The 12217-nt window shown below is 38.2% G+C and overlaps 1 protein-coding gene across 1 annotated transcript; it reads left to right on the forward strand.

The window, feature by feature from the left end:
- Positions 1-7515: 7515 nt before the first annotated feature.
- LOC149266516 (putative anthocyanidin reductase) lies at positions 7516-11570 on the forward strand. Its single transcript, XM_089396700.1, has 6 exons — positions 7516-7679; positions 7787-7953; positions 8628-8837; positions 8926-9085; positions 11006-11219; positions 11318-11570. Exons 1-6 carry the CDS (start codon positions 7553-7555, stop codon positions 11460-11462), a joined length of 1023 nt encoding a protein of 340 aa, XP_089252826.1. The 5' UTR covers positions 7516-7552; the 3' UTR covers positions 11463-11570.
- Positions 11571-12217: the final 647 nt, after the last annotated feature.

Below are 12217 nucleotides of genomic sequence, written 5' to 3' on the forward strand. Positions count from 1 at the left end.
CTTTCTAAATAATAAAATATTTGCTTTGTCTCTCACTGTTCTATGTTCTGGGTATTTTTCTTCGCATATTCTGTATTTGAGTATATTTTTGCAGGTTAAGAGCATAACAAGTGGTATCAGATCACTTTCCAGGGCCGGTGGGATCTCCATTTTGTAGCAATTTTTTTTTTTGGCTAGAGACGTGTTCCGGCGTCTTTAAACCACAGGATCTGTCATTGAGCGCATAAACCTGCGGATTTGGGGAGGCATGCACGTAGGAAATACAAGAGGTGGTCATGCTTGTTGGACTCCCTTGTAACCCCTGTGGGTACCCCTTCGAGTAGTAGCGCATTAGACAAAACCGCATACGGACTGTCTTCCAAGTACCTTCTGGGTATATCGGAAGCCCCTTAGCTCCTCTGCAACCTCGCCATAGATAAAACTTCGACCGTCTTACTGCTACAGTACACCGAGAACAGCACTCGGAGAGATTACTCGCCTGTACGATAGGATAGTCGGGTTGTACGGCTAAGGGTACGGTTGATCCTCCTTAGTTAGAGCCCTAAAACATTGGGCCGAGTACTACTGTCAGACCCTTATGTATATTGCGATCTGTAGCACCTGACACTCCTCGAGACCATAGTTCCCTTTTATATCTGGGGATCACGCATCATATCTGCCAGATCAGCGCGCAAAGAGGTACAGCAACAGCAGACATCAGTCCCGCAGTTCTGAGTTAGCAGACTAGCCATTCTGATCTATTAGATCCATCAGATCCGCAATAGCAGTCTGTTCCGCTGCCCAGAGCTATCTGATCTGCCATTCAGATCTCTCAGATCCACCAGATCTGAGTAGTTGTGTGGGGTTCCTATACCGGGGTATAATTTTCGAACGACTTTTGGCCGCATTGACATTTTGAGGATTTGGCGACTGCAGTATTCATAAGGAAGGAGTAAAACTCCATTAGGAGTTTTCAGAGAAAAAAAAAAGTCTGAGATCTCCTGGGGCACTTATTGGTGATCTAGCCCATTAGAATCAAGACGACGAGCTGAGCACGGTGGTACCATTCAATTCTTAGTGAAATTTTTTTTTAGGCGGTCCCAATTTTAAAAACATCAGGTCGGTGCATGGTAGAAACTAGAGCTCAAGATATGGCCAATGAAAGGATGGACAAACTTGAAGAATCCTTGCAATCCCTCCACATTCAGCTTGACCGACTAAATAGCCTGATCCCGAGCATAATCTCGAAGGGCAAGGAGGAAGCCCACGAGGAGGCGTATAATGGCAATGGACACAGTGAGGGTGAGTCTAGCCACTCTCCTCACGTCTGGCGCACCCACCAACAATCCCGTCAGCGACCTCCCAAGTTGGATTTGCATAAATTTGACGGTTCTCACCCGGCAGCATGGATAGCACAAATGGAGTAGTATTTCAATCTGAATAACATCTTAGATGATGCGACTCAGCTTATGGTGGGGAGCATGTACTTGGACAATGAAAGGTGGCAATGGTGGCAACGGCATCAACGTTGCAATGGACCTTTTTTGGCTTGGACCAAATTCAAAAAAGCTCTTACAGACTGCTTTGACTAGGAATCTTCATTTTTGGGTCGTCTTACTAAGCTCCGACAGACTGGCATAGTGGATGAATATATTATAGCTTTTGAAGCCTTAGCCTTCTGCACTTGGGGTCTCTCAGATGTGTTCTACACGGAATGTTTTATCAGCGGTCTTAAAGAAGCCATCAAAGCCTAAGTCCTACTGCACCACCCTCCCACATGGACGGAGGCTTGCAAGGTAGCTCGTAATGTGGAACATGCATTAGCAGCCCAGTACAATAGCCCAAATTTCTCCGCTAAAGGTCGCCCCCCACAGGCTCACAACACGACTCAAACACTTAAGGTCCAAAAGGTGCCACCTGCGGAAATGGCCGAAAGAAGAAAGCAAGGATTATGTTGCTACTGTGATGAAAAATACACCCTAGGTCATAAATGAAAGGAGCCCAAATTTTTTCAAATTGATGCCACTGACTACAGCTCAATAGAGGAAGATCCACCACTTGAGAAACATGAGGCACTAGAAGAGGACAACCAAAAGGACAATGTCTCCGACGAACCAGTTATTTCGCTGCATGATTTGGCAGGGATTTCTTCACCTCAAACTCTCAAAATCAGAGGTTTTATTAAACATCGCCCAGTAGTAGTCTTGATTGATAGTGGAAGTACACATAATTTCATCCATCAAAAAGTTGCAGAAGCAGTGCATTGTTTTGTACGAGCAGTTTCTAACTTCCAAGTCCAAATTGCGGATGGGGGCACAATGAAATGTGAAGGCCGTTGTGAAAATGTCAAACTTCAAATGGGGGATTATTAGTTGAAAACCCACATGTTTGCCATACACATGGGAGGTTGCGACATTGTCCTCGGCGCTGAATGGCTCTGCACTCTTGGGCCAATCACAATGGATTTCCAGGAGTTATATATGAGTTTTAAGCAGAACAAATACACACATACCCTCCGTGGACTCCAGGCGGGAGATCCCTCTATCATCAGCTCGCATAGGATGGAAAAATTTCTGAAAAAAGGGCCATCATGGAGTTATAGCTCAATTTAATGCCATCCAGGCAGTCGAAACCAAGTCTCTGCCAATTCATCCTGAGATGCAACAGATTTTAAATAACCATCTACCGGTCTTTGACAAGCCTCATGAGCTTCCACCCTCGAGAGGGGAACATGATCATAGCATCACCTTGGTTCCAGGGGCCTAACCCCCAAATGTGCGCCCATACAGATATCCGTTCACCCAAAAGAATGAAATAGAAAAAATAATCAAGGAACTTTTGGAAGCAGGTGTCATTCGTCCCAGCATTAGTCCTTATTCATCACTGGTGGTCATGGTGCTCAAGAAAGATGGGGAGTGGCGGATGTGTCGAGACTTCAGGGCCCTCAATAAGTTGACAGTCAAAGATAAATTTCCCATCCCGGTGGTTGATGATTTGCTGGATGAACTCAATGGGGCTCAATTCTTCACTAAACTGGATCTTCGCTCAGGCTACCACCAAATTCGCATGAAGGAAGTTGACATTCCAAAGACTGCTTTCAGAACTCATGAAGGCCATTATGAGTTCCTGGTCATGCCATTCAGTCTTTGTAATTCCCCCTCTACTTTTCAGAGCCTTATGAACCACATTCTCAAACCATATCTCAGGAAATTTGTCCTTGTCTTCTTCGATGACATCCTCATCTATAGTTGCACTTGGGCCGCACATCTTCAACATGTAGATCTACTCTTGCAACTGCTCCGCAAGAAGAAATTATTTGTCAAGATGTCCAAGTGTTCGTTTGGCATGGAAGAAGTTGAGTATTTGGGCCACATTGTGGGGCGTGAAGGTGTCAAGGTGGACCCCAAAAAGATCCAGGAAATGCAGGATTGGCCTCAACCTAAGACCTTGAAGAGCTTGAGAGGATTTTTTGGTCTCACAGGCTATTATTGTAAATTTTTCCGCAACTATGGTCGCATAGCGAAGCCCCTCACTCAACTCCTAAAGAAAAATTCATTCTTCTGGAATGAGGAAGCACAACAGGCATTTACAGCTCTAAAAAATGCCATGTGTTCCACTCTAGTCTTAGCACTACCTGACTTCACCAAATCTTTTGTCATTGAATGTGATGCTTCGGGTACAGGTATTGGGGCGGTCTTAATGCAATAAGGGCGACCTTTGGCCTTCACAAGCCAACAACTAAGTGGGAAGAATCTGGGCCAATCTACCTACGAGAAGGAAATGATGGCCATCTTACATGCAGTAGATACCTGGTGACCTTGCTTATTGGGGCGACGTTTCCAAATCCGCACAGATCATCACAGTCTTAAATATTTTTTGGAGCAATGCCTATCCTCCCCACAACAAAATAAATGGCTCGCCAAAATGCTGGGATATGATTATGAGATCATTTACAAGAAAGGGAAAGACAATAGTGTAGCAAATGCATTATCTCGCCAATTTGAGGAGGAAAGTATTCTGCTAGCAATTTCCCTCCCCATTCCAAAATGGATTGAAGAGGCTCGCAGGGAATGGTTTTCACATCCCGGGCTCTCCCAACTCATTTCTCAATTGCAGGTAGATCCAAATTCCACCAAGGGCTACTCGTGGCAGGATGATATTCTTCGCTACAGGGACAGAGTCGTAATATCACCAACATCCACCCTCAAAAGTCACATTTTGGCAGAGTTGCACTCATCCCCCATTGCAGGACATTCAGGCTTTCAGAGGACGTATGCTTGCACCAGAAGATCATTTTTTTGAACAGGCATGAAAAAGGACATCCTTACTTTCGTAGTAGAATGCAATGTCTGTCAACGCCACAAAGGGGAGACCGTCAACACACCAGGCACATTACAACCGTTGCCCATCCCGACATCAATTTGGATGGAGGTTTCTATGGATTTCATTACAGGTCTTCCAAAGTCACGAAACAAGTCAGTCATCATGGTGGTTGTGGACATACTTTCGAAGTATGCTCATTTCTGCGCCCTACCCCACCCGTTTACACCAACTTTGGTCGCTCAAGCTTTCATGGATTAGATCTTCAAATTGCATGGCATGCCCACTTCTATTGTGTCCGATCGCGACCCGATCTTCACCAGTAATTTTTGGCAGGAACTCTTCAGGATACAAGGCACTCAACTAAAAATCAGTTTTTCCTATCATCCGCAAATGGATGGTCAAACTGAAGCCGTTAACAAATGTCTGGAAACCTACCTTAGGTGTTTCTTTAGAAAGGCAACATATTTGGGTACAGTGGTTACCTCTGGCTGAATGGTGGTATAACACCAACTATCATGCCACCACCAAAATGACTCCCTATGAAGCAGTATATGGTCAACTCCCTCCTTCCCCTACTTCTTATCTCAAGGGGTGCTCAAAAGTACAAGCAGTGGATCAACTCCTACAACACCGCGCAACCATGCTTGCCCATCTTAGAGAGAATCTTCATCAAGCTCAAAACCACATGAAGTAACAGGTAGACCAGCATCGCTCAGAGCGCCAATTTCAAGAAGGGATCAGGTCTTTTTGAGGTTGCAACCATATAAGCAAACATCACTCAAAGCCAAGGGTTGTCAGAAACTATCTCCAAAATTCTACGGACCATATCAAGTACTTCAGCGCATTGGAGAAGTGGCTTACAAGTTGGCTTTGCCACCTACTGCAAAAATCCATCCAGTTTTCCATGTCTCATGCCTCAAGAAAGTGATTGGGAACAATTGCAGAATTCAAACTAGTCTACCTGAATTGGACGAAGAAGGGTCAATCTGGCTCCAACCTGAACAGGTCCTAGACACACGAGACAGGCACTTGCGGGGCCGCATGATTAGGGAAGTCCTCGTCAAGTGGAAAGACACCTCTCCGGAAGATGCAACTTGGGAACCAACCACTATTCTTCAGCAGTTTCCACAGCTTCAGCCTTGAGGACAAGGCTAGTCTTAAGGGGGAGGGCATGTTAGGGTCCCACCCTAACCCCCTTATTTATGTAATGGGATCGAGTCATAGTCAAGAGTTAATAAAGCCCATATTAATAATTGTAAGTGGTTTACCCGCAATTACTGACGGGACCACAGTTAGTTGCAAATGGGCCGTAGTATTAGATAGATGGTATTAATAAAACCCATGGTATTGATCCTTGGTATTGCATGTATGAGTCATATATAAAGGATAGAGACTCCCTACAAGGAGCATCGTGTCTTATTTTTGTATCGAGCTCTGCTCTATTGGAGGTTGCCCCCTCGAAGAGGCCAGTGAACAGTGCTTTCTGAATAATAAAATATTTGTTTTGTCTCTCACTGTTCTATGTTCTGGGTATTTTTCTTCGCATATTCTGTATTTGGGTATCTTTTTGCAGGTTAAGAGCATAACATACCCAGAATGACAAACCAAACCTGAGACCTCCACGGAAAACCAAGTGTACAGCAGCCACCAGGTCCAACGAAAAACATTCTTATAACTAGCAAACAATAGACGACCAGAACTAGAGAAGAACCAAGAGGATAACGGGCAACAGAGACCCATCTTCTTCCGGAGCCAAACCAAACAAGCCATAGAGGAATGGACACATAACTCAAATGAACAACAACGCAAATGAGCCCAGGTCAAGCCATACCATAGACGTCGTGCTCACACAAAATGAGACCAACCTAGGGCTGGATTCACATTGAAGGCACCATAAAACCTCACCAAACCTTGGTGTGTGGCAGCGCGGGAAGGACCAAGGACAGGCCAGTTGGCACATAAGTCTTGCCTTTCAATCGTCTCGGGATCCCCATCATTTAGTGATTAGTAAATTAAGGTATTTTGTTAATTGTAATTCTACATTGTACCTAGCAACAATAATAATGTTTTATTGTAGTGATAATGTTTTTGTTGAGAAGGTTTTACATTTTCTGTGTAGAGTATAGATAGACATATTTTAAAGGGTAGTGGTTCTTTCTTTAAAAGATATGTTAAATATATTCCCTAAATAATATATAAATATAAATAATGAAATTTCTTTATTTAATTATTATTTGTTGTTTGAATTGACAACCATTTTAATTTATTATTAATACTTTTTATTGATTTCTTATTAATATTAATAAAATTATATAATTTTCTTATTATAATTTAATTTATATCTTAAAAGTCATTTCATTTTTATGTGCTTAAACTAACTTTTGTAAATCTATATTAAATATTTTTATGTGTTTAACAATTTTTAATATATACATATATTAAATAAAAATTTATTGTTTGAGTTTATTAGGGATTGATACTCTATGGAACAATCTATTATTTATTTTTAAAGATCAATTTTCACTTAATTATTAATGTGCTTATTTTTATTTGTTTATGAATAAAGTTATTTAATTTGATTAATAAAATTTTAAATCTATTAACTAACAATATATGAACTTGTTAATTAATTACTTTCTAAGGTGTAAAGATTTGCATAAATTTTAGTGAGTAGGAACCATTTAAATTGCATAGTGTTGAAAGACACATAAATAATCGCTCATAGAAGAGGAATAATGCATTTAGTTGACCTCAAAACAATCATTATAGAACAAGACCTGAACCAATCATATCATAGAGAAATCATTTTAAATATTAATAAAAAATAATAAAATTCAATTCATAATATTAAACTATGGCGAAGTTGGAAATTTTTTTAGGACCGAAATCAAAATAATATCCCCATACATAATAAAATAAACCTAGCATATAAATAATAATCACAAATAAATATTAAATGTAATGAAAACAATCCACCTATTAAAAAAAAAAATCCCCCACTTGCTTTGCTTTCCTAGTCAACCTTCCTTCACGATTAGAGATGCTTGATGAATGATTAAAAGATAATCGCTTGATGATTGATTGACATATGATTGCTATGGCTGTGATTGATTGACACATGATTGAGGGATTGATGTTTACCTCCCTACAAAACTTCAACTTCTTTCACTCTTGTCTGAGATAGGTACCTCCTACAAAACTTCAACTTCTTTCGCTTGATATCAGTATTGTCGTTTAAAGAAAGAAGACGATGTTGGGTGACCAGGGAAAAAAATGCAGGGTGTGTGTGACGGGAGCAGGAGGTTACATCGCCTCCTGGCTCGTCAAAAATCTTTTGGCGAAGGGATACAATGTCAACGCCACTTTCAGAGATCCAGGTTTGCTATTGTTGTGATATTTTATATCGATTGCTCGCTCAACATAACCTTAACCTGACCAGTGGCTTTGCTTGCTTAATCATAAGTCTATTTGACTGATTCTGTAGAGAACGAAAGCAAAACTCGCCATGTTATGTCCCTCCCGGGAGCCAGAGAGAGGCTTACGCTATTCAAAGCTGATATCACTAAAGAGGGTACCTTCGATTCTGCCCTTAGTGACTGTGACTTCGTTGTTCACTTAGCCACTCCCATGGATTTCACCATAGACGGAGAGGTAAATAATACTAATCACTCATATCCACAGTTTCCCAATCATTCAAAGTATCTTTATGTTGATCTAGATTCGGAAAATATCTATGTGATGAACAATCATTCAAAGTATCTTTATGTGGATAGGAAAATATTTATGTGATCATCAACAGATTAGGTTTGTTGATGTTGATTGTAGATTTTGTGAATATTTTTTTACGGTGAGAAATATTGAATAATATCACTAAAATGAAAAGAGATCAATTGTTAACCCCTCTAGGAACCATCAAATTCTAAAATATTTTCCAACTCTGCAATCTACATACATTCAACTATATGTTTAACCCAATCCCATATTGCAAAATATTTTTGGGTATCCGATTCATTAGATATAAGATGACTAAACCCAATCCCATATTGCAAAATATTTTTGGGTATCTGATTCATTAGATATAAGCTAACTAACCATATTTTCCAAATCTGCAATCTACATACATTCAACCATCATTCAATGTGTTATGTTTAACCAATCCCATATTGCAAAATATTTTTGGGTATCTGATTCATTAGATATAAGATGACTAAACAAAGTGAAGTTAACTGTTTAACTTATTCTTTTCTATATTATTCGAGAAATATTCTGGAATCTGCAAGTAATCCAAGATACCATGAAATTTTGACTTCTTTTAACTCTTTCAGGCACAGACAACTGTTGTGGAGACAGAGGTTAAAGGGACTCTAGATATTTTGAAGGCTTGTGCAAAGGCAAAATCTGTTCGCCGTGTAATATACGCTTCCTCCATAAACGCAGCTTCTCCGTTGAATGACAACGGAGAATTCAGGGACTGCGTTGACGAATCCTGCTGGACTCCTGTCGATCTCATCAGGCGTGAAAAGCCACTTTTCTGGGTAAATTCGGATTTGTTATGAATATTGAATTAGCAGTTTTATTTATATCATTAATGGAGATAGAAGTAATGAGATTTTTGATGTTCAGATGTATTATGTAGCGAAGACATTATCAGAGCAAGCAGCTCTTCAGTATGGATCGGATCATGGCATTGAAGTGGTGACAATAGCGCCAGCCCTAGTTGCCGGACCTTCTCTTACACCTAGGCTTCCTGCCAGCATTGAAGAAACTTTAGGATTGATCACAGGTATTTTGGATTTTTGAGATTTATGGTAGATTAATGTTATTGATTATTTACCCAGTAAAATACAGTAATCTATCAAACAAGTTTTTTAGAATACCCTTTACTGATATGAAAATCTTTTGAATTTTCTCAAAAATATGTTTGAATAAAAAAACTAATATGCCAAGTCCTGTTAACATTAACAAATTAAATAACATGAGACATCCTTTTATTTCTGAGTATGCAGATCTTAGATTAGATTCATTTTCCATGTGATTTTGAAGGTATGACAAATTTGTCATGAAATAGAACTGGAACTTTGATGCTTTACAATGTTTCAAGCAGAATTTTTGCTATATCAAAACTATCCATATACACAAGACAAACACAATAATTAAGGTTCCACCTTTAAGCATGTCAGAGTTTTCATCAACAGTTGAATCATACAGAGAACTTGTTACATCAAATAGCTTAATTGTATTTATAATAAGTTTGGTTCAAATTTTATGAAAAGAGATTGAGAGGTGGGAGTTTTATAAACAGGTGAATCATACTGAGAACTGTTTGTATCAAATAGCTCAATTGTATTTATAATAAGCTTGGTTCAAATTTTATGAAAAGAGATTGAGAGGTGGGAATTACTTAATAAGTTTTTTTTGAAATATATATATATATATATATATATTATTAAAAAAGAAAGTACATTCTCAAAACTTTTCTTACATTCTTCAATCTTTCATTTTTTTTGGTCCCTGCTTTGATCTTCTGTTTTACAGTCATATATGTTTGAGGGAATTATAGAAATGTAGTTTTGCATCAATAAAACACAGTTCAAAAATTACAAAAAGATGAAGCTAGTGAGCATAAAATCTACTAGTGATTACATAAATTCTAACCGGAGTAACACAGTTGAAATAAGCCCAGTATGTTGTGTCCATAGAGCATAAACACTACAAGAGAAGAAGGAACGGGAGTTCAAGAGCTCATAACACAGTTGAAATAAGCCCAGTATGTTGTGTCCATAGAGCATGAACACTACAAAGAGAAGGAGGAACGGGAGTTCAAGAGCTCGCCATGTGATTAAGCTGCAAAAAAAAACTATGTTGTGTCCATAGAGCATGAACACTAGAAAGAGGAGTAGGACCAGGAGTTCAAGAGCTCACTATGTGCTTAAGCTGCAAAAAAAACTTACCTAGATCGGAGTGAATGCCTTTCTCTAGAGGAGGTCTGCCACTTGATTCTGCTATATGTAGATGTGGGTGTAAATTATGTTCTGAAAATAGTTAACCAATCTTCTAATACTCCCATCCAATTAAGGAGGATAGAAAAATTGAAAGAGGAATGATCCCTGACCCAACCTATAATGCTTTTGGCATATCCAGAGTTAAAAAAAAAAAAACTAAATTAGTTTTACATATTTTTAATATTCCATATTACAAGTGTACACATCGTCTTTTGTATTAAAGAACCGTACCAACCTAAAGTCTACCTAACCTAAATAATTTGAAGGCAGAAAAAAAGCCTCACAATTCCTTAATATGACCTAATTTGAAGGCAAAAGAAACCCTCGCAATTCGTTAATATGATCTTGTTATATGGTTTTCATCCAAATCTTGGTAAAACTGGCAGTAAAACCCTAACTTTTGGCGATGGATTGGATTCCGATTTTGGTGAAGTCATGGTTCCACTCATGGTTGCACACCATGATTATGGTCACCAAATCTGAAACGTCGAATTCGAAGAAAATCATGGATTGTTGTTTCATTAGATTTTAAGAAAAGTTGGCCGGAAAAAACTTATCAATATGATTACAGGCTATGGAATATATATATAAATAAATAATTATTAATTAAAAACCATAAACTCAAAAGGTTACAGAGAGTGATTTCCTTTTCCATGCCAACCAAACATTCATGGTCTTACAGTGACTTTCAAATGCAACAGGCAGTCAAGAATGTTACGAATGGTTAAAGGAGTTCCAATGGCTCATGGGCTCCATTGCATTAGTCCACACAGACGATTTATGTGATGCCTACATATTCTTGATGGAGCATCAATCTGCAAAAGGTCGATATATATGCTCTGCTCAAGATCTCTCTCTCACGGAGCTGTGGGATTTTTGCAATAAACGCTATTCACAATTCTGTCCACCACTCCAGTAAGCAATTTATGCGTTTATATTTTCATTTTTATTTTTTACGTTTTTGCTTTGTAAAGCCACTTCCTAATGACATTAATGGACCATGTGAATTGCAGATATCCAGAGGAAGATGATTTTCTTAACCACGTGCCTATTTCATCCAGAAGATTGTTGGATTTGGGCTTCTCCTACAAGTATGGCTTACCAGAAATTTTTGATGAAAGCATTGAAATTGCTAAAACGATAGGCATATTGCAATAAACACGTAGATCATCATTTCTTTAAGAATTGTGGAAAATAGTATGGAAAAGGAATCTATATGAATCAGTTTGTTGGGAGATTTAATTAGTTTGTAAGTTTATATTTTGTTGGGAGATTTAATTAGTTTGTAAGTTTATATTTAAAAAAAATAAAAAATGATTGAATTTGGGTTGCATTTTCACACTCACTTTAGTCTATTATTTAGATTAATAGTCATTTTGGGATTCAAGCTCGGACCACTCAAAACATAATGATAATGGTTTGGAAGTTTGGAAGTTTACTAAGCCTAGAGGTTTTAGTGTAACTGAAAACCTAAAATGGTATCCAAGCCTTGTCCAAGGCCCAGATTTGCTTTTGCAAACTGGTCGATTTTCACTCACCTAGTTAGGAATAGATCAACCTGGGACCAATAAAAAAACAATGATAATAGTTTAAAAATTTACTAAGCAAATTTTAATGTAACTGAAAACCTAATAATTTGGAAATTTTTGAATTAAATATCATTAATAAATTATTTTTTTATATAAATTTATATTTACAAATATAAAAGGAAGAAATTTAGAAATTTTGAATAGTATATAATAATAAAAATAAATTTAAAAAATGTTTCAAAATATTTTTGCTTCGTTAATTGAGATTAGATCCACATGTTAAATAAAAAAATTAAATAGTGTCACCCATCTTTAACCCCCTTCGTAATAAACTACACACAGAGATTTTCTTCTATCATTTAAAAAAATTAAAATATTAATAAT

Source organism: Pinus tabuliformis, chromosome 6 (genome assembly GCF_031772625.1).
Source record: "Pinus tabuliformis cultivar Carrire ecotype Pingquan chromosome 6, CPIR1, whole genome shotgun sequence".
NCBI lineage: Eukaryota > Viridiplantae > Streptophyta > Pinopsida > Pinales > Pinaceae > Pinus > Pinus tabuliformis.

What these genes read in the sequence shown, in the direction of transcription:
- LOC149266516 (XM_089396700.1), top strand. Translation starts at nt 7,553, where the DNA reads ATGTTGGGTGACCAGGGAAAAAAATGCAGGGTGTGTGTGACGGGAGCA. An exon ending in CGCCACTTTCAGAGATCCAG is followed by an intron (nt 7,680 to 7,786) that starts GTTTGCTATTGT and finishes CTGATTCTGTAG; the next exon opens with AGAACGAAAGCAAAACTCGC. An exon ending in GTGAAAAGCCACTTTTCTGG is followed by an intron (nt 8,838 to 8,925) that starts GTAAATTCGGAT and finishes TTTGATGTTCAG; the next exon opens with ATGTATTATGTAGCGAAGAC.